Below are 26,977 nucleotides of genomic sequence, written 5' to 3'. Positions count from 1 at the left end.
ATATATATATATATATATATATATATATATATATATATATATATACACACACAGCCCGGCCCCCGGCCAACTTGTTTTAACCCAATGCGGCCCCAGAGTCAAATAGTTTGGGGACCCCTGATCTAGAGGCCCAACCAATGGGCCGTGGCAGATTACTCAATTTCACTTAATGATCTGAAAAGTATTTACACTGGAAAAACTTTGAATCTGACCAAAAATATATATTTCTCATTTCTAGTCAAATTATCCAAACTAACATAATACAAGTCACAATTTTTCAGGGAGACATAACAATTTGTTTTTAGGCACACAATACTACTTTTTGAGCACCACAATTTGTTATCAGACACAAAACTTCACAATACTAGTAAGTATAGCTAGTAATAAGTTTAAATTGCAAATTTCATGATCACTTTGACATTTTTAAAGCTTAAATAAAATATTTCAAGAAATCTTACCAAGACAATTTTAACTTGTTCCATTGGCAGATTCGTTTTCTTATTAAAAGCAAAAATAACTTGTACAAACATTGTTTTAACTCTTTTATGAGGGGCATTTTTTCCAGTGTACGGCTTAGTTTAGCCTTGGGACTACATCTATTTGTGGCGCTGGTTTGAGGGGAAGGTCTTTAGGGTGTTTGGATGACGCCATTGTCTAATTTGCATACTTGGCCATGACACATGTGCATGAATTTTTACAAAAAGGCAAACAAAATTATATATGTAGAAAAATTTAAAATATGTGTGTTCCTAGCAGGCACAACGTTGAGAACCTGTTGAATTAAGTCCTGACGTTGAGCAACTCAAACATAACGTTGGAACAACATGCTTTTAGACAATCAATCCAACAAAACAATACACAGCAATACCATAACAATGCAATCCAATCCCAAAACCAAACCCGACCCAGCAACACTCAGAACTGCAATAAACAGAGCAATTGAGAGGAGACACAAACACGACACAGAACAAACCAAAAGTAGTGAAACAAAAATGAATATTATCAACAACAGTATCAATATTAGTTTCAATTTCAACATAGCAGTGATTAAAAATCCCTCATTGACATTATCATTAGACATTTATAAAAAAAAATAAAAAAGAACAATAGTGTCACAGTGGCTTACACTTGCATCGCATCTCATAAGCTTGACAACACACTGTGTCCAATATTTTCACAAAGATAAAATAAGTCATATTTTTGGTTCATTTAATAGTTAAAACAAATTTACATTATTGCAATCAGTTGATAAAACATTGTCCTTTACAATTATAAAAGCTTTTTTTAAAAATCTACTACTCTGCTTGCATGTCAGCAGACTGGGGTAGATCCTGCTGAAATCCTATGTATTGAATGAATAGAGAATCCTTTTGAATCGGGAAAAAAATCGTTTTTGAATCGAGAATCGTGTTGAATTGAAAAAAAAAATCGATTTTGAATTGAATCGTGACCCCAAGAATCGATATTGAATCGAATCGTGGGACACCCAAAGATTCACAGCCCTAGTATAAATAATTAACCTGTGCATCCACTTGTTTCCATTCATACATTTTTAGCCATTACGCATGTGCATGTCATTTTTCAAAAAGGCTAGAAAACATTATACACATACCTAATTTAACCTCTAAAGGCTTAGTGGCCACATGCGTGGACAGCACCTTTTAGCTCTTATTTCCAAAATTGTGTACACTACTGAATTGGGGTCATATGCCGACATATGGACACTTATACTGCTATCTGGTGGTGTCAGAAGAGTAAAACATACAATGGAATTTGGAAAAAAAAAGTGTAAAAATAAAAATTAGCATGTCACTACACATGAAGTACATGTTTGTGTACTTATGGACTAAGTACATCATATCAAAAGATGATTTTTCGTTTTTATTCTAATTAGGGTCCAATAAGCCCAAATAGCAAAGAGAAATAAAAAAAGCATGTAAACAAACAGCTTGGGCCTTAAGAGGTAAAAAATGGTATGTTATTATTAGTTATTAGTATCAACATATCAGCTTTTTATTGTTACATTATTTTTTTTGCTGTATTTTAAATTTTGCTTTATTTTGCAAATTGATGTTTGCTCATTTAACTATGCCCGGCAGAACAATTACATGCTATTTCGTTAGATGGCAGAAGGTACACATAATTAAACTGTGTATCCACCTTTTTCCATTCATTTTGGCCTTGATGCATGTGCATGCAATTTTTAAAAAAAAGGTTAAAAACATCATACATGCACCTAATAAAAAAGTGTGTGTTGTTATCAGTATCAATATATCAGCTTTTTCTTGTTCCATTACGTACATTTGCTCTATTTTTCTGTCATTGGTGATATGATTGAATAGCACCATTTTGAGCGTTAAGTGTGTCTCTTCATGTGCAGCGCCAAGTGGTCGGAGCGTGAGAAGGCCCTCTGACAAAGCACACATTCGTAGGGTTTTTGCCCCGTGTGCTTGCGGTAGTGACGGGTCAACTCATCAGAACGGGCAAACTTCCAGCTGCAGCCTTCCCATGAACACTGGTAAGGTTTCTCCCCTGAAAAAGCACCAATAATGAGGAAATAATCATTGCAAGCGGCGCGGCGTTGAGCGTACCTGTGTGTGTGCGCAGGTGAGCCTTGAGGTGGGAGCTCTTCGTGTAGGTCTTTCTGCATCCGGGGTAGTCACAGCCGTGGATGGCTGCCGTCTTTTTCCCCGTCGACCGTCGCCCGCGCTTCACCTGCGCCCCACCGGGGGGCGGCTGCGGTCCGACCCTTTCTTGATGAGGCTGGCTGCGGGTGTAGTCACAGAAAAGGCTGGCGTTGTGGTTGAAGTGAAGCGGGTAGCTGTAGTGTCGAGGGTCAGAGGTTGCAGCTTGGATCGGTACCAATCGGACATCATGGAAAGGCACCAAAGGAGGATGCTGAGGGGGGTAATACGGGTTCTGCTCCCACGGTGGGATGGGTCTCTCCTGGGAGAAACCAAACGGGTCTACATTCGTCCGCCCTACCGGGGCGTTATTGTAATATTGGTGGTACACTTCCTGTTGGGCCGTCGGAAGTATGAACTCAGCCATCGGACACCCATCCGTCTGATCCTGATCCGCTCGGTCTTTAAGCATGCCTCCAGCCTGGTACACTATGTCCGGGTCCAGCTGTTGTTGCAACATCTCAACATTGTGGTCCAGGGAGGGACTGAGTTCAGGCGATGTGCTGCACCACTCGGACAGGAACAACTCAATATCCCAGCATGCCTGACTGTCGTCATCTATGAGCCCGTCAGTCATCTGCTGGGAGAGTTGCAGTTGCTCAGGGCCCAGACGAGGCGAGCCGCCATCGGAATTCCACACCTAAGATGTTTGGGGTGCATTGGAGAGAAAACGTAAACCAGATCTAGGTCAAAATCGGACCAATTCACAGTCAAGTTGCAAATTGATTGAATGCCCTGAGAACGTGGATGTTATATTTAACAGAGCGCTGATTCAGCAACAAATATAATGCACGTAAGTAAATTAATAACTTATTTTGTTTTTGGAGTCATTTTCTTGACCCTTTAGAACACAAATGAGTCGCTACAAAGAATTTGCAATAAAGATATAATAAAAAAAAAAATCCACTTTCAAAGATTAAATATTTTGTCAGCTTCATCCCTAATCAGAACTATGAAGATTGTATTGAAATCTTAGTAGCGTTAGGGATCAGAATCAGAATAGTTAAGATGAGAATCTTACAAGCCCCGTTTCCATATGAGTTGGGAAATGGTGTGAGATGTAAATATAAACGGAATACAATGATTTGCAAATCGCTTTCAACCCATATTCAATTGAATGCACTACAAAGACAACATATTTGATGTTCAAACTCATAAACTTTTTTTTTTTTTGCAAATAATAATTAACTTAGAATTGCCAAAGTAGTTGGGAAAGGGCATGTTCACCACTGTGTTACATGGTCTTTCCTTTTAACAACACTCAGTAAACGTTTGGGAACTGAGGAGACACATTTTTTTAAGCTTCTCAGGTGGAATTCTTTCCCATTCTTGCTTGATGTACAGTTTAAGTTTTCAACAGTCCGGGGGTCTCCGTTGTGGTATTTTAGGCTTCATAATGCGCCACACATTTTCAATGGGAGACAGGTCTGGACTGCAGGCAGGCCAGTTTAGTACCCGCACTCTTTTACTATGAAACCATGTTGATGTAACGCGTGGCTTGGCATTGTTTTGCTGAAATAAGCAGGGGCGTCCATGGTAACGTTGCTTGGATGGCAACATATGTTGCTCCAAAACCTGTATGTACCTTTCAGCATTAATGGCGCCTTCACAGATGTGTAAGTTACCCAAGTCTTAGGCACTAATACACCCCCATACCATCACAGATGCTGGCTTTTCAACTTTGGGCCTATAACAATCCGGATGGTTCTTTTCCTCTTTGGTCCGGAGGACACGACGTCCACAGTTTCCAAAAACAATTTGAAATGTGGACTCGTCAGACCACAGAACACTTTTCCACTTTGTATCAATCCATCTTAGATGAGCTCAGGCCCAGCGAAGCCGACGGCGTTTCTGGGTGTTGTTGATAAACAGTTTTCGCCTTGCATAGAAGAGTTTTAACTTGCACTTACAGATGTAGCGACCAACTGTAGTTACTGACAGTGGGTTTCTGAAGTGTTCCTGAGCCCATGTGGTGATATCCTTTACACACTGATGTCGCTTGTTGATGCAGTACAGCCTGAGGGATCGAAGGTCACGGGCTTAGCTGCTTACGTGCAGTGATTTCTCCTGATTCTCTGAACCCTTTGACGATATTACGGACTGTAGATGGTGAAATCCCTAAATTCCTTGCAATAGCTGGTTGAGAAAGGTTTTTCTTAAACTGTTCAACAATTTGCTCACGCATTTGTTGACAAAGTGGTGACCCTCGCCCCATCCTTGTTTGTGAATGACTGAGCATTTCATGGTATCTACTTTTATACCCAATCATGGCACCCACCTGTTCCCAATTTGCCTGTTCACCTGTGGGATGTTCCAAACAAGTGTTTGATGAGCATTCCTCAACTTTATCAGTATTTATTGCCACCTTTCCCAACTTCTTTGTCACGTGTTGCTGGCATCAAATTCTAAAGTTAATGATTATTTGCAAAAAAAAAAAAAATGTTTATCAGTTTGAACATCAAATATGTTGTCTTTGTAGCATATTCAACTGAATATGGGTTGAAAATGATTTGCAAATCATTGTATTCTGTTTATATTTACATCTAACACAATTTCCCAACCCATATGGAAACGGGGTTTGTACAAAAACTCACGATTCTGCGGGTGACGATTCGATTCCTAGTTCAACACGATTCTCGATTTGAAAAAAGTCAAATCGATCCTCACAATTTATTATTTAGTATAGAAATTCTAATAACCATTTTTTTTTATAAACGGAAGTCCTAGGTTTGATCCCCGGGCTCGGGGTATTTCTGTTTGCATGTTCTCCCCGTGACTGCGTGGGTTCCCTCCAGGTACTCCGGCTTCCTCCCACCTCCAAAGTCATGCACCTGGGGATAGGTTGATTGGCAACACTAAATTGTGTGAATGTGAGTGTGAATGTTGTCTGTCTATCTGTGTTGGCTCTGTGATGAGGTGGCAACTTGTTCAGGGTGTAGGTGATATGCTCCAGTCAACCCCGAGAGGGACAAGCGGTAGAAAATGGCAAGACAAAGCGTCTTTTTGTGTCGTTCTGGCCATTTCCGAGTCCTAAATGGCTGTCAAAATGTACCAAATTGTCGGAACACCTACTCACACTTCTTCTGTCCAGGTGAGCTGCAGGATTTATGATCTACAATAAACTTACAGGGAGCAGGGAAGCGAGGAACCAGCTTGTAAACATAGGGAGACACGGTAGTGATCCCGCTATAAATAGTTGGTCTGTGTTAGCGCTTATAATAACAATATCACAAAATGTACATGGAGTATTGTTGGCGCTTTTTGAATGGTTATTTATTGTTTTTTGGGGGCAAAATAAAGGAGCTCCCATTGGCTCCACTGTAAGCTGTTTACATAAAATGTGGAATGCATTAAAAAAAATGTTTTCATAATGATTGTGAATGATAGGCAAAATTCCCCAAAAAAGTGCAGTTCCCCTTTAAATTAGAATTGTGTGCATACTGTACAGGGCATTAGCACAGAGACATTCTTCTTTACTGCACATTCATGTTATCATGCTCTTACCTGCCGCATTTGGCTTTGTTTTCAAACATGCCGCAGACATGTACTACTTTTATGGGCATTTACCATTAAACCACATTTTATTTAATTTTTTCTAACAGCTGAAGGTGTTCTCATTGGAGAGACACTGCACTTAACTCCGGCTCTGAATGCAAAAAATGCATAATTAAAGAATTTCTTTACTTATAAAAATAGTTTTAATAATGTATATTTTATTTGGAAAAAACAAATTCTGTTAAAAAAACACATTAAATGACACCAAAACCTATCAATTGAATTCATTTTAATCATCCCCATAAGTCTTCTAGTGGCTATAAAGTTATAAAATGATTTTGCTGAATAGACGATATGTTTAATATTCTTTATTTCTGACCGTCCAAATGTTGACACACACCTGTAGGACGGAGGATTCTGTTGTGCATTGATACTGCAGCCGTGTGTGGAAGTGTTAGTTTGCACGGCCTTCTGACACGTGCTAAATAAAATGCAAAATAGTGCTTACAAAACGGTGATGTGTTGATAAATCACATTGTGTGTGCTAAACAATTACATTTGCATCTTTCCCTCCCAATATTATGGGTATTTTGATGACCGGCACATATTTTGCATATTAATGAAAACAGACGCAAAATGGATTGCACGCCTTATTCTGCTCTCTTAACAGACGCAATGCATGTTGCACACATTTAGTAGATCACCTTTGTGTGTGCTATCAACTTTGTACATGTTTTAGTAAACGCAAACCTTCAGTAAATCAGACCCTAAACATCAAGCAGTAGTGTTGCTAATTGCTAAACAAGGAATTCAAACTTAATAAAACAAGCACTTACTGTACAATGTCCGATGCAGACTGATGGGATGTTTGTATGTTTCAGCACAAAACTTGTGTTCCCCATTAAGATGGTAAAAAAAATGCTGTGCGCAAAGAGCTTCTTGCCATGTATTCCTCGCAATGTCTTCAGGTCTTGAATAAATGTACATGTCGGTTTATGGCCACAACCTTTTACGATACAAGTGTGAGGCATGACTTATAATCTTGAATCACCATTTACCAACTCGGAGGCGATGCAGCAGCTCAGCATGTCAATAGCTGCATAAGCTAGTTACCTCTCTGTGATCACGTTGCCGCTAAAAGTAGTTCCTCAGCGTTAGCTCTTATAATAACAATGTTGCTAATACTTGGTTAATATTCAGGTCATAACATGTAAATAGAGTTTTTTTTGGACGTTTTTGGATGTTTTTTCAAAGGGCTTTATGGGCGCAATAGATGTCTCCCATTAGCTGCATTGTTAGTGCCAGTCATATTTTCTATACATTAGAATACACGAAACAAAGATATATTCTTGTCTCTCATAAGGATTGTGAATAATTGGCAAAATAAAAAATGCGCAGTTCCTCTTTACAAAAATTTTTTTTTTTTAAATGAATTGATTTAAAGTCAAATTATATAAAAACTGTGAATTGGATGTAATGGTTTTTTTTCTCAGCACCCCTAAGCAGCACCTATTTTAACAAGAAAAAGTCAAATATAAATTGGGAAGTACAGAGTGGAATGTTTATGCCTTGTTTACATCAATAAATGATTTTAAACAATTGATTTTGATACATTACTATTATTATTACTATTATTGATAATATTAGTATTATTTGTATTATTATTTATTATCAAAAACTCATGTCTTTTCTTGTTGATGTTATTCTTAATCAAAAACCTACATTTAGGACCCAACTACATGGACCTCTTTTAAAAAAAAATCATATCAAATGATTAACTTTCAGAGCTTAAATATTTTAATTAGTTTCAGTTTTTATTTTGTATTTTCAAAATGTTTCCTGGCACCCCAGTACAACACCTTCTTTGTTTGAGAAAGACACTCACAATTTTTTCAATGACATTTAAAAGTTAACACTTCCAATTCATGGATACTATTGTTACATATTATTATATATTTACCTATCTGCAATAATACAACATTTAGACCCCTTGTGTATGTAAACCTTGCTGCCAACTACTGGTTAAATTGTGGTTTCATTGACAATGTAAAAAAAATGTTACCAAGAGGCTCAGATTGACAAACTAGTGCACCTTATGTAAAGGCTACATTACAGAATATCCCAAAATTGTGGTTTGAGTGTCTGTAAATGGGGACCTATTTTGGACCGAAGCATTTTATATTGGTATTGTGTGTGTATACCTTTCAAACATTTGGGGGTTACAATTGATCCAAACTATTAACTTTAATGGTTAATCTTTAACAAAGCACACATATAATTTTTGCCATTCAAACATCCTAAAACAACATATGCCAGGAGTGTAGACAATTAGTGACACTTTCAGAGGATTATTTTGTACATTCATCTTAATTTTCACATTTAGAAAATGTCACCTGTAACAAAGCTTGGAAGTAGTCTGTTTTGTTTTTTTTTCTCTTTAAAGATATTTAACTCTTGTGCATATCCATGCATTGTTTTTTAGTATTTAGTTTCATGAAGTAAACAAAACGTGTAGGACTTATTCTATTTCTAATCTTTTTCTTCAGGATGCTATCTCAAAGCTCTTTACACAAAAAACATAATTGGCATATGTAAAAATTAATAATGATTTTTTTTTTTATTATTATTTAAGTATTTATTAAATGTTTTAAATAAATTATGTATTATTATTATTTTCTATAACCAGCATTGCTAGTAAAGATATAAATGTACCACTACAATGTATTGCCTCTACTACTTGAATTCTGCCCAGCAACAAGTGGCCGCCTAAATATATGACTTGATGTGAGGAAGACAAATATGAAACATATTATAAAAATGTTCTGTAAAAAACACAAAAAACATTACAGTGCAAAAATCTTAGCTCCCTTGTTATGTTTGTTGTTTTTGCATTCAATATTGTCATTATTCTTTGCAGTTACAGAACAAAAAAAAAATCCCATATTTTGCATAATGTGTAAAAGTGAATGATACTTACTTTCATATCAGTGAGGTTTGAAAAGGAGCTGAAGGAAGGGAGCACAGCTTGGGTGACCGCCATTAAGCAGGAGTTGACAGCAGTAGTACGGTTTTTTTTTTCTTTATCCTGTCGGCCTCTCAGTTTCAAACTGACCACTACTCACCACCTCACCGAGCAGCTCAAGGCGAGATACCGCTCACACACTTGACCAAAGGCCTGAGAAACAGTTTCTTAACGATGGCTCTTTTCCCCCGTCTCTCTCTCTCCGCTATCTCTCCCTCCTTGCGCTTGTCTATCTCCTTCAGCTGGGTCTTCAACTTCAAATCTCTCCTTTTTACGTCGCTGTTGACCGTTAGGAGGAGGTGGAGCGTCGCCGTGGCCAAACAAACTCCAATTTAATTCTGCAGGGTGAGGATCAACTATGTGAATGCAGCCTCTACATGCAGATAATATCCTAGTATGTATTACATATATATTCTATTGTGTTACAACATCAATGACCTCCGACATCATTTAGTTGTTCATACACAAAAAGCAAGAAAACAACAGCAAAAGTTAACACTCGTCAAACCAATAATAATAATATGTTATGTGGTCTATAACATATATCTACTTTATTTGGTTTTAGACATTTTTACCAGAATCAAAACTCAAAATTTGGGGACACCACGTATTTTTCTTTAATATTTATTCCATCCGTCCATCGTCTTACACTAAACGTTGTTCTTATCTGTACTGTACAGTTCAAAGTTGAAGGACAATAAAAGGAAGTCTAAGTCTCTAAGCCGAGATCAGGCCATGGTGGCAGCAGCCCAATCAGAAAAGCAGAGACTTCCCAGGTCCCCTTTGGGGATCCTGAGGAATTCCCAGGCCAGCCGAGCGATATAGTCTCTCCAACATCTCCTGGGTCTTCCCCTACCGGTCTGATGTGCCCTCAACACCTCCCCCAGGGAGAAGTCTAGGGGGCATCCTTACCAGATCCCAGATCAACCTGAATCTGGCTCCTCCCGAATAAGGTTTCTAAAAAAGTTAAAGTACCACTGATAGTCACACACACACTAGGTGAGGTGAAATTACTCTTTGCATTTGACCTGTCCCCTTGTTGCACCCCCTGGGAGGTGAGGGGAGCAGTGAGCAGCAGCGGTGGCCACGCTCGGGAATCATTTTGGTGATTTAACCCCCAATTCCAACCCTTGATGCTGAGTGCCAAGCAGGGAGGTAATGGGTCCCATTTTTATAGTCTTTGGTATAACTCGGTCGGGGTTTGAACTCACGACCTACCGGTCTCAGGGCGGACACTCTAACCACAAGGCCACTGAAAGGGGACCTCCAGTATCCCACGGATTAAATTCCAATCTTGTCCTTTTGATCACTAATTAAAAGCTCATGGCCATAGGTGAGCGTAGTAACGTAGATCAACCGGTAAATTGAAGTGTGAAGTGAAGTGAATTATATTTATATAGCGCTTTTCTCTAGTGACTCAAAGCGCTTTTACATAGTGAAACCCAATATCTAAGTTACATTTAAACCAGTGTGGGTGGCACTGGGAGCAGGTGGGTAAAGTGTCTTGCCCAAGGATACAACGGCAGTCACTAGGATGGCGGAAGCGGGAATCGAACCTGGAACCCTCAAGTTGCTTGCACGGCCACTCTACCAACTGAGCTATGCCGTGAACTTTGATGGACCGATGCAGAGACCACATTGATCCGCCTGTCAATCTCACAATCCATTCGTCCCTCACTCATGGACAAGACCTTGAGGTACTTAACCTCCTCCACTTGGGGTGGGATTCTCATTCCGGTTTCATACTCAGCTGGTAACCGACCGAGTGAGAGCTGAAGACAACGTCTCGATGAAGCCAGCAGGACTACATCATCAAAAGTTTTCAAAACCATTGAGGTCATGGAATTTGCTCGATTTCACCTAAAAAGCGCTCTAAAAACATCCAAAAACCTCCATCAGTGTATAATACACATGCTGTAAGTACATACTGTATGTACCGTAGTAACAGGCACATACACAATAACATGTAATATTTACATATTTTGCACATTTTAAGCTTACGGCGTAGTAATTTCAGACACGCATCACAACGCTCGTTATTTCCCTCAACAACAGCAACTGCTACTACTCATGACAGACTTCATGAAAGGCAACAACTACTTTGGGGGTGGGGCTGCAACTAACGATTAACTTGATAATCGATTAATCTGTCGATTATTACTTCGATTAATAGATTAATAATCGGCTAAAAGAGACAAACTACATTTCTATCCTTTCCAGTATTTTATTGGGGGAAAAAAACCAGCATACTGGCACCATACTTATTTTAATTATTGTACCTGAGCTGTTTGTATATGTTGCAGTTTATAAATAAAGGTTTATAAAAAAATAAAAATAAAGATTACCTCTGCGCATGCGCATAGCATAGATCCAACGAATCGATGACTAAATTAATCGCCAACTATTTTTTAGAATCGATTTTAATCGATTAGTTGTTGCAGCCCTACTTTGGGGCAAATGATGATCCAGGACATTACATTTTTGAGCCTGAATATAAGGAGGATGAGCTACAAATTTGAGAAGCCGAGCAAGTAGCACTATTGCTAAGTGCTAAACAAAAAATGCAAACTACGAAAATAAGAAAACTGTGATCATCCGTTGCCCGGATCATGTTTTGTTTTAGTTTAAGACTCTTTTAGTTGTGTTTCTTGGTTGCATGGTTGCTGATTATTTTCACCTGCCTCTGATTAGTGTCCGGGATGCTCACCTGCTCCCGGCCACTAATCAGAGAGCTATTTATTCCTGCCTTTCGCCACAATCAATCTGGCTGTTTTGTTTGCTTCATGCAACAAGTTACATTTGGTTATTTCTGTGATTCTTGATTTTTGTTTCTGCACACTTTTCTGTCTATTTGTATTTCCTCCCTGATTTATGGAAAATAAATCATCTTTCTGCCTGCACGCTGCCTCTGGAGTTCCGTCTGCATCTGGGGGAAACGATCCGCGCACAAACATGTGACCCCAGCATAACAAAAACCATCACTTACTGTACAATGTCTGCTCTCACTGGGATGCCAACTGACGGAATTAAATTCCCATTTAGATGAGGAATTAATCATAATCCTTACAAAGGTAATACAAAAAAAAGAAACACGCGTCTTTGTGTGTCTTTTTCGTCATCACCGGGTCTAAATTGAATGTTAAAGTTGTCCAATTTATGGCCGCAACCTTCTACTGTACAAGTGAGAGGCATGATTTATAATCTCAAATTAACTTTCACCAACTCCGAGGCGATGCAGCCGCTCACCGCCTCAGTATGTCAATAGTTGCATAAGCTCGTTACCTGTCCGTGATCACGGCACCACAAAAAGTAGTTCCTCTGCATTAGCGCTTATAACAACAATATCGCTAATGATTGGTTAATATTTAGGTCATGAGATGTAAAGGAAGTATTGTTAGAGATTTGAAAAAAAAATTTAGAGGGCTATATGGACGTAATAAAGTACTCTCATTAGCTGCATTGTTAGCCACGTCAAAACAGAGTTTGGTCATGTTTTAGTTTTTCCTCTGTGTCTGTCTTTATTTCCTGTCAGCGCTCTTATTTTGTCTTTATTTCCTGCTTGTATCCCTCAGCTGTGGCTGATTGGCACCGGGCCACACCTGGTGTCAATCAGCCAGCTGCTATTTAAACCTGCTTTGTCCTCCAGTCAGGGCTGGATTATTGTCGCTACTACCTGTCATTAGTAATACTTCTCGTTGTAGCTGCGTCTACTTCTGTTCACTCTGCTCATTTCATAGTTCCTTCGTGTCACAGTAAGTGTTTTTGTTTCTTGTCCACAGTTCGCCTTTGTGCTAGTTTTTGTTCATAGCCAAGTTTGTTCTCCGCCTTGTGCGCGCCTTTTGTTTGGACCTTTTTGTTAGTTCTTGTTTTAGTGTTAAATTAAATCATGTTTTCCTGCTCAATGCCTGCCGCCATCTCTGCATCTTGGGGTTTGTCACCTACACACTCTGACAAGACTATCCTTAAACCTCAATAAAACTAAAATAATGCTATTTGGTAACAGTAGAAGGGAATGTCAAACACAAATACAAATAGACGGAATAGAAATTGAAAGAGTAAATGTAACCACATTTTTAAGTATAATGATTAATGATAAAATGAACTGAAACTCTCATATAAAAAAATATACAGCATAAAGTGGCAAGAAACTCGTCAATAATGAATAAAGCAAAACATGTTCTAGACCAAAAATCACTTCATATTCTCTGCTCGCTAGTGTTACCATATCTGAGTTATTGTGCAGAAATATGGGGAAATAACTACAAAACTTCATTCATTAACCGTGTTAAAAAAAAGGCCAGTTAGAATAATACATCATGTTGGATATAGAGAACATTCAAAATTTTTATTCATTGAATCGAAAATACTGAAATTCCACGACATAGTGAATTTGCAAACAGCTAAAATTACGCACAAAGCAAACTTTAACCTGCTACCCAAGAATTAACAAAAAATGTTAACAAAAGTCAACAAAAGAGAAATATACCCTTAGAGAAAAATGTAATTTAAAACATTTGTACGCACGTACAACACTTAAGATCAGGGGTCCCCAAACTACGGCCCGCAGGCCAGATACGGCCCACCAGCGTCCAAAATCCGGCCCTCGGGTAGTCCCGAGTTAAAAAAAAATTTTTTTTTTTTTTAATTATTATTTTTTTAATCTGTCCTTTCTAGCCCATCGATCAATCCATTTTTTACCGCTTCTTACTCCCGGGGTCTCTTAGCCGCTCAGGCAAATCTTATTGTCTAAAAATGCATTTTCCCAATCGATAACGTGACGTCATTATGTGCATGCTCTTTCAGTCAATTAGTGCATGAGGAAGAAAAATGGTGAAATCGTTGGGGAAATGTAATATAGACTCCGAGTGTAGAGTTTTTAAACATCAGTGGACATATGACTTGTCTGTGTTTATATACTGTATCTGTATATATAAAAATAATTAAATATGTATATATATTGTGTGTGTGTGTGTGTGTGTGTGTGTGTGTGTATATATATATATATATATATATATATATATATATGTGTATATATATGTGTATGTATATATATATATATATATATATATATATATATATATGTGTGTGTGTGTATATATATATATATGTATATATATGTGTATATATATATATGTGTGTGTATGTATATATATGTGTGTGTATATGTATATACATATATACATACATGTATACATACATGTGTGTGTGTGTGTGTGTGTATATATATATATATATATATGTATGTATGTATGTATGTATGTATGTATGTATGTATGTATATGTATATGTATATGTGTGTGTGTATGTATAGCCTGGGCCCTGGCCAAATTTTTTTAACCCAATGCAGCCCCCAGGTCAAAAAGTTTGGGGACCCCTGCTTAAGATCTTCAGTATATCAGTATGTGGAATGAAATTATGGAATGGATTAAGCAAAGAAATCAAACAATGTACTAATATGATCCACTTCAAACTTAAAGTGTTTATAAAGTACAAAGAAGAAGAACCATGATAAACATTCTGAATTTATTCCATCCATCCATTAATTTTCTAGATCAGCTTATTTATCTCACCATATGAAATATAACTTACTTCACTCATTATTTATTTATTTTAATGTTATTACTTAAGGAGTATATTGTGAATACATTGAGAACAGGAAGTGAACAAAAGTTTTAGCAACTGCTATGTAAAGGAAAAGGGGTAGGATTAAATAAGCTCTGCGTCTTCCTACTCCTTTTCGAACATGTTGAATAGAGAAACTGGAAATTGTGATGTATCATGTTGTATGCATGCATGTTCCAAATAAACTCAAACTGAACTCATACTTGGCGTATATTCCAGGTTAGAATGCATACAAAAAATAAAGACGTGTGTTCTTGTCTTACTTAGGGATTTTGAATAACAGGCAACTTTCCCAAAAAAAAGTGTTGTTCCCCTTCACTTATGCACTTAAAATAGAATAAGACAGAAATGCCCTCAGATATTAAAATTAATACTCAGTCTTTTAGATGGAATGACTTCCCATGAGGATGTTTGACCGAGTGGTTAAAGTTAGAACTTTCTCAGATAGCCACGAATCATTTGAATGTGTTGAAACCCACATTGAGATGGTCCACATGATGGCAAGTAGCCTTCTGAGAAGACCTGTGTGCGAAAGGTGATTATGTGCGCGCTGGTATTTATCTGCAGACATGAGGCGAAGGCAAGCGGCTGCCTGTGCACAGATAATGGATGACCAGCCCATCATTCAGCACTGATAAACTTCTCTCTCTTAGACCCTTTGGCGACGATATCATGCTCAGGCTGCAAAACGCTGTGGTGGTTGGGCTCATTAAACACATCATGGCTTAAAACATTATAATATTGGATTTTTTTGCTAAAGTAGAACATTATTTGGGACTTTCATCTTAATGAGATCATTGTTGCATAATTGTTTTATACTGTGGCTCTCAATTAAGAACCCTAAAACTAGGGATGTCCGATAATGGCTTTTTGCCGATGTCCGATATTCCGATATTGTCCAACTCTTTAATTACCGATACCGATATATACAGTCGTGGAATTAACACATTATTATGCCTAATTTGGACAACCAGGTATGGTGAAGATGCGGTCCTTTTTTTAAAAATGTATAAAATAAAATAAGATAAATAAATTAAACATTTTCTTGAATAAAAAAGAAAGTAAAACAATATAAAAACAGTTACATAGAAACTAGTAATTAATGAAAATGAGTAAATTAACTGTTAAAGGTTAGTACTATTAGTGGACCAGCAGCACGCACAATCATGTGTGCTTACGGACTGTATCCCTTGCAGACTGTATTGATATATATTGATATATAATGTAGGAACCAGAATATTAATAACAGAAAGAAACAACCCTTTTGTGTGAATGAGTGTAAATGGGGGAGGGAGGTTTTTTGGGTTGGTGCACTAATTGTAAGTGTATCTTGTGTTTTTTATGGTCATTCCATAAAAATAAATAAAAATAAAAAACCGATACGATAATAAAAAAAACGATACCGATAATTTCCGATATTACATTTTAAAGCATTTATCGGCCGATAATATTGGTAGGCCGATATTATCGGACATCTCTACCCAAAACATATCAATTGTATTTTCATATAAAAAACTGTTTTTCTCTCATGAGTGACAAGCATGACTACATTGTAATAAACATTTTTCTTGTATTAAAAATCATCAAAAATCTCTTCATAACTAGACAATGACCATTTCTATGGAGGTTGTAATACAGAATGAAATGCTGAGATGCTGTGTAGAAATGTAGAATTTCATGAATGGATTTTAGTAGTGTGAAAATGTTTGAACAGGATTTGATTTGTTTTGCTTTGCAATAGTTCAAAGTGGTCAAGAAATGTGGACCGATTCAACTTTAGTTCTGTGGGAATTTGTATTCCAGAAATGTGGATTTTGGGGAAATAGTAAGAATTTTTGGCATGTGGAAAATTTGTTAAAGTTTAAAGTACCACTGATAGTCACACACACACTAGGTGTGGTGAAATTACCCTCTGCATTTGACTTATCCCCTTGTTCCACCCCCTGGGAGGTGAGGGGAGCAGTGAGCAGCAGCGGTGGCCGCGCTTGGGAATCATTTTGGTGATTTAACCCCCAATTCCAACCCTTGATGCTGAGTGCCAAGCAGGGAGGTAATAGGTTCCATGTTATAGTCTTTGGTATGACTCAGCCGGGGTTTGAACTCACAGCCTACCGATCTCAGGGCAGACACTCTAACCACAAGGCCACTGAGCAGGCATTAATTAGTAATAATAATAGTAATGGAGTAGATTTATATAGCGCTTTTCTGAACACTCAAAGCGCGTCGGAGTACTGAGATCCCATCATTCGTTGACTTTACATTGATGGTGGTAAGCTACATTTGTAGTCACAGCTGCCCTGCGGTAGACTGACGGAAGCGTGGCTGCCAATTTGCACCGACAACTCCTTTGACTACCAACGGCCATTGTTTGATTGATTGATTGAAACTTTTATTAGTAGATTGCACAGTGAAGTACATATTCCGTACAATTGACCACTAAATGGTAACACCCCAATAAGTTTTTCAACTTGGTTAAGTCGGGGTCCACGTTAATCAATTCATGACTAGAATGGGGGAAGGTGGAATTAAACCTGAAACCCTCAAGCCGCTGACACGGCCGTTCTACCATCTGAGCCACGCCGTCCCAAAAATTCTTAGTGAGATGAATGAGAAATGTGGAATTTGGTGAAATGTTCAGTTCATTTCAGTTGGAATTTTGTTGTCGACAGGTGGGAATTGGGGGTAATTGCTCCCGATAAAAAGATCCCCCTGATCAAGAACTCCCTTGGTGCTCTGGGTGCATCTGTTAAAAGCAGCCTCCGAAACCTTGGGGTTGTGTTGGATCAGTCCATGTCTTTGGAGGGTCACTGTGGTCGACTGACCAAAAACTGTTTTTTATCATCTCAGAAATATTTCTAAAGTGAGAAATTTGTTCAAGCGTTCATTTCGTCTCGTACTGACTATTGAAATTCTCTTTCCACTCTATTCACCAAGTCAACGCTACAAAATGCAGCTGCCAGACTCTTGACCGGTGCACCCAGAACAGCCCATATCACCCCCATTTTATCCAGTCTTCATTGGCTTCCAGTTAAATTCCGCATTGAGTTTACAGTTTTAGTCCTGACATTCCGTGCGTTGCATGGTGGGGCCCCTCAGTACATCACTGACTTGCTATGCCCCTACTCTTCAGGGCGCAGCCTCCAGTCTTCAGACCAGGATCTTCTAAAGATCCCCAAAACTCATTTTAATACCCGTGGAGACCTGGCATTCCAGGCTATAGCTCCCAGACTCTGGAACACTTTGCACCAGTCCCTCCGTGATCTTGATTGTGTTGAAACTTTTAAGAAACATTTGAAAACTTCTTTTTTTAGTGAAGCTTGTAGTTAATGCACCTTTTAACTATCATTTTTAATCCACTTTGTAACCTTTTTATGATGTTGTCCCTGTTATTTTAATTGAATTGTTTTACTTCACTTATGTTTTGTACAGCGCTTTGATTTCATCTGTGAAAAGTGCTTTATAAATAAGATTGACTTACTTACTTACTCACTAAAAGGGAATGTTGATTTGTTTTTTGGAATATTTAAATAGGAATATCCTGGATGAGTTGAATGTTCTGATGTCAGAAAAGAAATGTGGAATTTGGACAAATTCAACTGTAGTTCCAAGTGAATTTGTGTGGTATGGAAAATGCTCAAATCTGGAAAATAGTGTCATTTTGTGGGAATTTTGAATTTTTTAAAGCCTGGTGTTATGAATAAGACACATTTTTAGATTATGAAATGATCTAAATTGTGGAATTTGGACATATTTTGAAGTCGGGAATTGCAAGAAAAGTAGACATTTTAGCAATTTGTAATATGGAAGGAGTGTGGCTACGCAGGTAGAAATTTGAGGGTTCCTGCTGGTAGGGCTGTGAATCTTTGGGCACCACACGATTCGATTCGATTCTTGGGCTCCTCACGTGACTACAGGCAGGCCCGTTTCAAGGTGTTTAAGGGGGTACCTTTTCAATTTCAGCTTATTCTTACGTTTTGTACACTGACTATGGGGCTAACAAAGCACATTTAGAAGTATGAAGCACACCTGTTTTGATGTGCATAATGGATATTAGTTGGACATTATGGTCTTACTGGAAGGGGGGGACTCAGACGGTGTTTTTGAAATTATTTTGATATTGTCATTATAGTACCACAAATTTGTTGTTGCTGTTGAATTTGAATACATGACTAGTCACTGTCATGGGGCCCCCCTTTCAGCTGGGGGCCTGAGGAAATTTTAGCTGGGGGCCTGAGGAAATTTCCTAGTTTTGCAGCACCCCCCGCGACCCTGAAAGGGATAAGCGGTAGAAAATGGTGGATGGATGGATGCCTACTCGGTTACGATGGGCCTGACTACCCAGCGCCATGTTTGCTACCAACTTTCAAACCGAGTTGGCCATACTGTCTTTTTACAACCTGAATACCATCTGGGAATTTTCTTTCAGAAAATTGGGAATTATGAGGGAACGTGGGAATCCTTGCCATGAAGAATACTTTCATTTGAATGTCCTGGAGGAGTTTGATGTTTTGAAAAGTTGGAATTTGGACAGAAAATGTGTTGATTTCATTGGGACTTTTAGTTGCAAACAAACCTGGTCATTACAGGGAAAATGTTCCCACTTTGGGTAGTAATTTCTTCTCTTAATTGTAAATATATTTTTTAATTTTTATAGACTTTTTGATGTTGAATCAGTTTTAAAATATATTTAATGAAAACCTGTAATACTACTACTACTACTACTACTAATAATAATAATAATAATAACCTTTAATGATGATTAATTAATTTTAATATTTTATAGAAAAAACTGCATTTAGTTTAGATAATAATGAGTCATATATTGGAATATGGGATCCATTATTTAAATTTGTTTTAACTATTGGATGAACCTAAAATATGACTTGTTTTATCTTTGTGGAAAATATTGGACACAATGTGTTGTCAAGCTTATGTGATGCAATGCAAGTGTAAGCCACTGTGACACTATTGTTCTTTTTTTAAATGTTTTTATTTTATTTTTTATAAATAGCTGTGATGATTAATAATCAATGAGGGATTTATAATCACCGCTTTGTTGGAATTCTTATTAATATTGACACTTGATGTGGTTCATTTTTGTTTGACTACTTCTGGATTGTTCTGTGTCTTGTTTGTGTCCTCTCAATTGCTCTGTTCATTGCTATTCTGAATGTTGAAATTGTATTATGGTATCATTGTGTATTATTTTTTGGGGTTGATTTTTTTTTTTTTTTTTTTTTTTTTTAATTAAAAAAAATATTATTGGAGATGCTTTGTTTCTTCTTTGAACTGAGTAAACGAATAGTATTTTTGGTGTGTTGTGTCCAAATAAATTAATAGTAATCATCATTTTGGTGCAGAATAACCTACTTTTAAATGCTCTTCTAACTTCAATAAAATGTATATTACAGTACATCATTGTAGTGCACTGGATGTGAAGAAAACATATTTGTCTCCCTCTAGTGGTTATTTATTGTTCTGCTTAGCTGGACTGTATGATCAAGTATAACATACTCCACGGTCTGTAATAGTCGGTGTTTATTTTTCATGAACAATAAATGTATGCATGAATGTATTTGTACAATCAAGATCTTTTTTTTTTTTTTAATCCAAATTTTTGAAGAAAATTAGTTGGTTTGTTTCTTCGTTGCTATGGAGACCGACTGCTGCTCCGCACCCGCATTGTCACCAGAAAGCCAAAAAAAAGAAGGTAAATAAGAGCTTTTTGTCCATTTCTAAGCTTTAGTTATTTGTGTAGTTGTCATAAATGCTTTAAAATGATCGAAAACAATGTCATCTTAATGTGAAAGCTATTGTGTATTTATAGTAACGTAGTAACAATCTGTATACATTGCAGTAGTGTGAAGACGCATTCATGGACACCCCCTCACAGTGCACAGTCGATGGGGGGCGGCGAAATAACCCACGGGCCAGCCAGTATAGCAAGAACACTCAGGACCTGCTGAGATGTAAGTTTCACGCAACGACGTCAATAGGCATGCAGTTAGTGTGACGTCACTGCATTCATCGTGTTCTCTCCTGCATGTGCAGCGATGATGCAAGAGACGACTCTCACACACTCCCAGAGGAAACACATCAATGAGTGCCTGAAGAGTAAGTTGGACACTTTTGGGTGAGGAAGTTACAGTAGTTGTCCAGAAGTGGCCAAACTTTGCCACTGTGGGCCGCACACTGAAAAAAATCAAAACACGCAGCGGCCATTTTGATAGTTTTCATTCTCAAAAACAAATTTGGTCATGAGGACCTGGAAGGGTCTGTCATAAATATGTTTAAAAAAAATTATATTAATTTAACGTTTGAATCTCTAAATCAGGGGTCCCCAAACTGCGTCACGCGGGCCAGAAAATAATAATTTATAAAATTTGTATATATTAAATACATTTATTTTTTATTTTTTTATTTTTTTTAAATTCTGTCCTTTCTAATCAATTTTCTACCGCTTGTTACTCTCTGTGTCTCCTAGCCGCTCAGGCAAATCTTATTGTCTAAAAATGCATTTTCCCATCAATAACATGACATCGGCAAGTGTGCGCTCTTTCAGTCAATTAGTGCGTGAGGAATATATATATATATATATATATATATATATATATATATATATATATATATATACACACACACACACAGCCTGTTTGGGGAGCCCTGCTCCAGATCCAGTTCAGGTTTATCTGTCCATATAAAGTTTTTTTTGTTTGTTTTATGCCCCTTTTGTTTTGGTAAAAATACAAAATATGCAACATTTCCCCCCCAAAAAGTTTCAAGTGGAATATTTCATACAAAGTAATTTGAGCCCTAAATAGGTCAATCATTTATAACATGCAATAACTAAAATTCTGTTAAAAATAAATCAAATTATTTTAAATTTTCTTTACTTTCAATACTAAAATCTGATCATCTTCAGTTTTTATAATTGTTTAAGTGTTTAGGGTTGTTTTTTTTTTGGGGGGGGGGGGGGGTTATGCCCTCTTTGTCATACAAAACTTAGTTTTTATGGCAAATACACAAAATATCTGCGATGGAGGGCAACTTGTCCAGGGTGTACCCTGCCTTCCGCCCGATTGTAGCTGAGATAGGCTCCAGCGCCCCCCGCAACCCCGAAGGGAATAAGCGGTAGAAAATGGATGGATGAATACACAAAATATGCAATAATTCCCAAAAATATTTCAAAGTAGAATGCTGTGAAGTAGTTGGAGCCTTCAAAAGGTCAATAATTGAGAATATTGATTTTGATTCATTAATGTATTTTGAGCAATGACAGTTTTAAAGGAAAAAAACAGACTGTATTGCAGGTTGTGTTATAAAGTTATCATTGTGTCCTTGTTACATTCCACCTGTATATTCTTTTATTTCACTCTGTTTTTTTTATTTATTTTTTTGTCAAAGTGTTTTTAGAATGCCGCGGACCATTAAAAAAATTAGCTGTGGGCCGCAAATGGCCCCCAGGCCACACTTTGGATGGACACTAAAGTCTAGACCCTATGTTTATTAGTAGTACACATTACAATATTGTATCATGCATACACTACTCACAAAAAGTAGTGTATTATTTACAATATTACAATTACAAAACCATGCCATGAGGTGGCGACTTGTCCAGGGTGTACTCCGCCTTCCGCCCGATTGTAGCTGAGATAGGCTCCAGCGCCCCCCGCGACCCCGAAGGGAATAAGCGGTAGAAAATGGATGGATGGATGGATGGCAATTACAAAACCCAAAACCAGTGAAGTTGGCACGTTGTGTAAGTCGTAAATAAAAACAGAATACAATGATTTGCAAATCCTTTTCAACCTATATACAATTGAATAGACTGCAAAGACAATATATTTAATGTTCGAACTGGTAAACTTTATTTTTTGCAAATATTAGCTCATTTGGAATTTGATGCCTGCAACGCGTTTCAAAAAAGCTGGCACAAGTGGCAAAAAAGACTGAGAAAGTTGAAGAATGCTCATCAAACATTTATTTGGAACATCCCACAGATGAAAAGGCTAATTGGGAACAGGTGGGGGACATGATTGGGTATAAAAGCAGCTTCCATAAAATGCTCAGTCATTCACAAACAAGGACATGGCGAGGGTCACCACTTTGTGAACAAATGCGTGAGCAAATTGTCCAACAGTTCAAGAACAACATTTCTCAACCAGCTATTGCAAGGAATTTAGGGATTTCACCATTTATGGTCCGTGATATTATCAAAGGGTTCAGAGAATCTGGAGAAATCACTACACGTAAGCAACCAGGCCGAAAACCAACATTGAATGCCCATGACCTTCGATCCCTCAGGCGGTACTGCATCAAAAAGTGATATCAGTGTGTAAAGGATATCACCACATGGGTTCAGGTGCACTTCAGAAAACCACTGTCAGTATCTACAGTTTGTCGCTACATCTGTAAATGCAAATTAAAACTCATCTAAGATGGACAGATAGATAGATAGATAGTACTTTATTGATTCCTTCAGGAGAGGTCCCTCATGCAAAGTGGAAAAGTGTTCTGTGGTCTGACGAGTCCACATTTCAAATTGTTTTTGGAAAGAGGAAAAGAACCATCCAGATTGTTCTAGGCGCAAAGTTGAAAAGCCAGCATCTGTGATGGTATGGGGGTGTATTAGTGCCCAAGGCATGGGTAACTTACACATCTGTGAAGGCACCATTAATGCTGAAAGGTACATGCAGGTTTTGGAGCAACATATGCTGCCATCCAAGCATCGTCTTTTTCATGGACGCCCCTGCTTATTTCAGCAAGACAATGCCAAGCCACATTCTGCACGTGTTACAACAGCATGGCTTCATAGTAAAAGAGTGCGGGTACTACACTGGCCTGCCTGTAGTCCAGACCTGTCTCCCGTTGAAAATGTGTGGCGCATTATGAAGCCAAAAATACCACAACGGAGACCCCGGACTGTTGAACAACTTAAGCTGTACATCAAGCAAGAATGGGAATTAATTCCACCTGAAAAGCTTAAAAAATTGGTCTCCTCAGTTCCCAAACGTTTACTGAGTGTTGTTAAAAGGAAAGGCCATATGGTAAAACACAGTGGTAAAAGTGCCCCTGTGCCAACTTTTTTGCAATGTGTTGCTGCCATTAAATTCTACGTTAATGATTATTTGCACAAAAATACTTTTCTCAGTTTTGCAGTCTATTCAATTAAATATAAGTTGATAAGGATTTGCAAATCATTGTATTGTTTTTTTTTACGATTTACACAACGTGCCAACTTCACTGGTTTTGGGTTTTGTACATGAACATAATACTGCTGCATTAAACAATGGCCTTCCCACCACAGATGGATCAGCCTTGCCACTGAGCACTCAGCCGTCACCATCAAGATCCACCTCTCAACCCAAAGGCAGTAGATGTGTCCACAAACTCCTGCCAGGTCGCCCTCAGAGACGCAGCGCCGCTTCTTGCCGCTCTGGGAACAACTACGTCAGAGAAAAGTTCTCCTCAGCTCCAACAAGTATGAAACAATGTTCTATGGAGTGAAATTACTGCCAAAACTACACAAACATGTTTTGACTCACGCCCAACGATTCGCAAGTAAAAATACAAATTAATTCAATTAAAAAAATGATTTGCAACTTAAAAAACATTTCTTCAATTAAAAAACAATTCAGAAGTTAAATAACACAATTTTCTGCAAGTAAAGAAAAATATTCGCAAGTATAAAAACAATTTTCTGGAAGTACAAAAAACAATTTCTTCAATTAAAAAAACATTCAGAAGTTAAACAATTTTCTGCAAGTAAAATTTTTTTTTCGTAAGTATAAAAACTATTTTCTGCAAGTAAAAAAAACTAATTTCTTCAATTAAAAAAACATTCAGAAGTTAAAAAAAAAAATTCTGCAAGTAACATTTTTTTTTCGCAAGTATAAAAACAATTTTCTGCAAGTACAAAAAATTATTCGTAAGTATAAAAACAATTTTCTGCAAGTAAAAAAAAATGTATTCAATAAAAAAACATTCAGAAGTTCGAAAAAAAAAATTTTACTTGCAGAATTTTTTTTTCGCAAGTACAAAAATGATTCGTAAGTATAAAAACTATTTTCTGCAAGTAAAAATATTTACAAGTATAAAAACTATTTTCTGCAAGTACAAAAAATGATTTGCAAGTATAAAAACTATTTTCTGCAAGTAAAAAAAACTAATTTCTTCAATTAAAAAAACATTCAGAAGTTAAAAAAAACTATTTTCTGCAAGTAAAACTTTTTTTTCGCAAGTATAAAAACAATTTTCTGCAAGTACAAAAAGTTATTCGTAAGTATAAAAACAATTTTCTGCAAGTAAAAAAAAAAAATTTCAATTAAAAAAAACATTCAGAAGTTAGAAAAAAAATTTTACTTGCAGAATTTTTTTTTCCACAAGTACAAAACATGATTCGTAAGTATAAAAACTATTTTCTGCAAGTAAAAATATTTGCAAGTATAAAAATAATTTTCTGCGAGTACAAAAACAATTTTCTGCAAGTACAAAAAATAATTCGTAAGTATAACTATTTTCTGCAAGTAAAAAAAACTAATTTCTTCAATTAAAAAAACATTCAGAAGTTTAAAAAAAAATTCTGCAAGTAAAATTTTTTTTTCGCAAGTACAAAAAATGATTTGTAAGTATAAAAACAATTTTATGCAAGTAAAAAAAAACGAATTTCTTCAATTAAAAAAACATTCAGAAGTTAAAAAAATAACAATTTTCTGCTAGTACATTTTTTTTTCTCGCAAGTATAAAAAATGATTCGTAAGTATAAAAACTATTTTCTGCAAGTAAAAAAACCCACTAATTTCTTCAATTAAAAAAACATTTACAAGTTCAAAAAAACTATTTTCTTCGATTTTAAACTTTCGGCAGTAATATTCCAGTGTGTGGATCACGCAGGTTGGAATATTACTGCCAAAAGTTTTAACGTGAAGAACTTGTTTTTATACTTGCAAATAGTTTTTTACATTGATAAAATTGTCCATTTTTACTTGCGAATCGTTGGGTCTGGAGTAAAAACATTTCTGTGTGTTTGTGGAGTTTGGCCAGTACTTTCACTCCACACTATGTCTTGTAATGTCATCATGTATTTATTCTAGTGTCCTCCTTCTCCTGCGGTTTCATGCAGGAGACTTGGAAAAGGAGAAGAGGAGGCTACAAAACATCCTGGCAACAGGACGGGAAGAAACAGCCGATGATACAAATGTTGCTGCGTGTGAGGAACCTGAAGCCACAGAGGAACTGGACCGTTACCAGGAAGGTGAGGTTGGAAATGTAGTCGCTACACAGCAGTGGAAAGTAGAACATGGCTAGAATATTTCTCAACCCCGGCCCTCTAATCAATAATTCCTATATATGATATACAGTACAGGCCAAAAGTTTGGACACACCTTCTTATTTCAATGCGTTTTCTTTATCATGACTATTTACATTGTAGATTGTCACTGAAGGCATCAAAACTATGACACTTGTGAAGTGAAAACCATTTCAGGTGACTACCTCCTTGAAGCTCATTGAGAGAATGCCAAGAGTGTGCAAAGCAGTAATCAGAGCAAAGAGTGGCTATTTTGAAGAAACTAGAATATAAAACATGTTTTCAGTTATTTCACCTTTTTTTGTAAAGTACATAACTCCACATGTGTTCATTCATAGTTTTGATGCCTTCAGTGACAATCTAGAATAAAGAAAACGCATTGAATGAGGAGGTGTGTCCAAACTTTTGGCCTGTACTCTGTCTTAATTAGTGCTGTCAATATATATTTTTTTTATCGGATTAATCACACTTTTGCATTTTGATTAATCGTGATTATTCACAGTAAATAGTGAGCATTGTGTTGACTATTTTATTGTCAGAATGACATATAGGAACATTTTTGAAGTGTTGTTACTTAAAGGCACTACATTTATTTGCTCACAAGGTGGTCACAGTTGTATCTGAAGTATAGTTGGGGTGTATTTTGAAGTGAAATTAGCCAGCGAGCACACCAGTCAGTCTTTGTCTTTGCACCGACGTATGTCTTGACTTGGTCACCTTTCAGGTAATCAATCATCCACGGTTCATGGAAAGGAAAATAAAAATAATTGCGCAATTAATTTCAATGCGATAATGTTTTGTGATTAAATTCAAGCGTTAACTTGGACTTTGGTCTTTATTTTGCTG

The 26,977-nt window shown here is 37.0% G+C and overlaps 2 protein-coding genes and 1 long non-coding RNA gene across 4 annotated transcripts in view; 2 read left to right on the top strand and 1 right to left on the bottom strand.

Moving 5' to 3' along the window:
- Window positions 1-2,803, top strand: part of LOC140679945 (uncharacterized) — a 57,828-nt gene extending 55,025 nt beyond the window's left edge. Inside the window, exons 3-4 of the long non-coding RNA XR_012051218.1 lie at window positions 2,381-2,518; window positions 2,608-2,803. This is a non-coding gene — a long non-coding RNA (uncharacterized lncRNA). The remainder of the gene's footprint in view (window positions 1-2,380; window positions 2,519-2,607) is intronic.
- Window positions 1,219-9,412, bottom strand: klf1 (Kruppel like factor 1 (erythroid)). The gene is made up of 3 exons (XM_061987818.2): window positions 9,157-9,412; window positions 2,592-3,324; window positions 1,219-2,532 (listed from the first exon to the last, which is right to left on the bottom strand). The coding sequence occupies exons 1-3, from the start codon at window positions 9,217-9,219 to the stop codon at window positions 2,357-2,359; spliced, it is 972 nt and encodes a 323-aa protein (XP_061843802.1). The 5' UTR covers window positions 9,220-9,412; the 3' UTR covers window positions 1,219-2,356.
- Window positions 9,413-9,520: 108 nt separating this feature from the next.
- Window positions 9,521-26,977, top strand: part of lg27h22orf23 (linkage group 27 C22orf23 homolog) — a 36,873-nt gene continuing 19,416 nt past the window's right edge. Inside the window, exons 1-5 of one of the 2 annotated variants that reach the window (XM_061988238.2) lie at window positions 9,521-9,546; window positions 20,681-20,792; window positions 20,875-20,937; window positions 24,131-24,304; window positions 25,917-26,077. In XM_061988238.2, coding sequence (XP_061844222.1) covers window positions 20,699-20,792; window positions 20,875-20,937; window positions 24,131-24,304; window positions 25,917-26,077 — 492 coding nt within the window. In that variant the 5' untranslated portion in view covers window positions 9,521-9,546; window positions 20,681-20,698. The remainder of the gene's footprint in view (window positions 9,547-20,680; window positions 20,793-20,874; window positions 20,938-24,130; window positions 24,305-25,916; window positions 26,078-26,977) is intronic. The other variant, XM_061988237.2, reaches the window with a different exon arrangement.

The sequence above is a fragment of the Nerophis lumbriciformis genome, linkage group LG27, assembly GCF_033978685.3.
Source record: "Nerophis lumbriciformis linkage group LG27, RoL_Nlum_v2.1, whole genome shotgun sequence".
Classification (NCBI taxonomy): domain Eukaryota; kingdom Metazoa; phylum Chordata; class Actinopteri; order Syngnathiformes; family Syngnathidae; genus Nerophis; species Nerophis lumbriciformis.
Note: the sequence above shows the minus strand (reverse complement) of the source record. Positions and strands in the feature narration are given on the sequence as shown.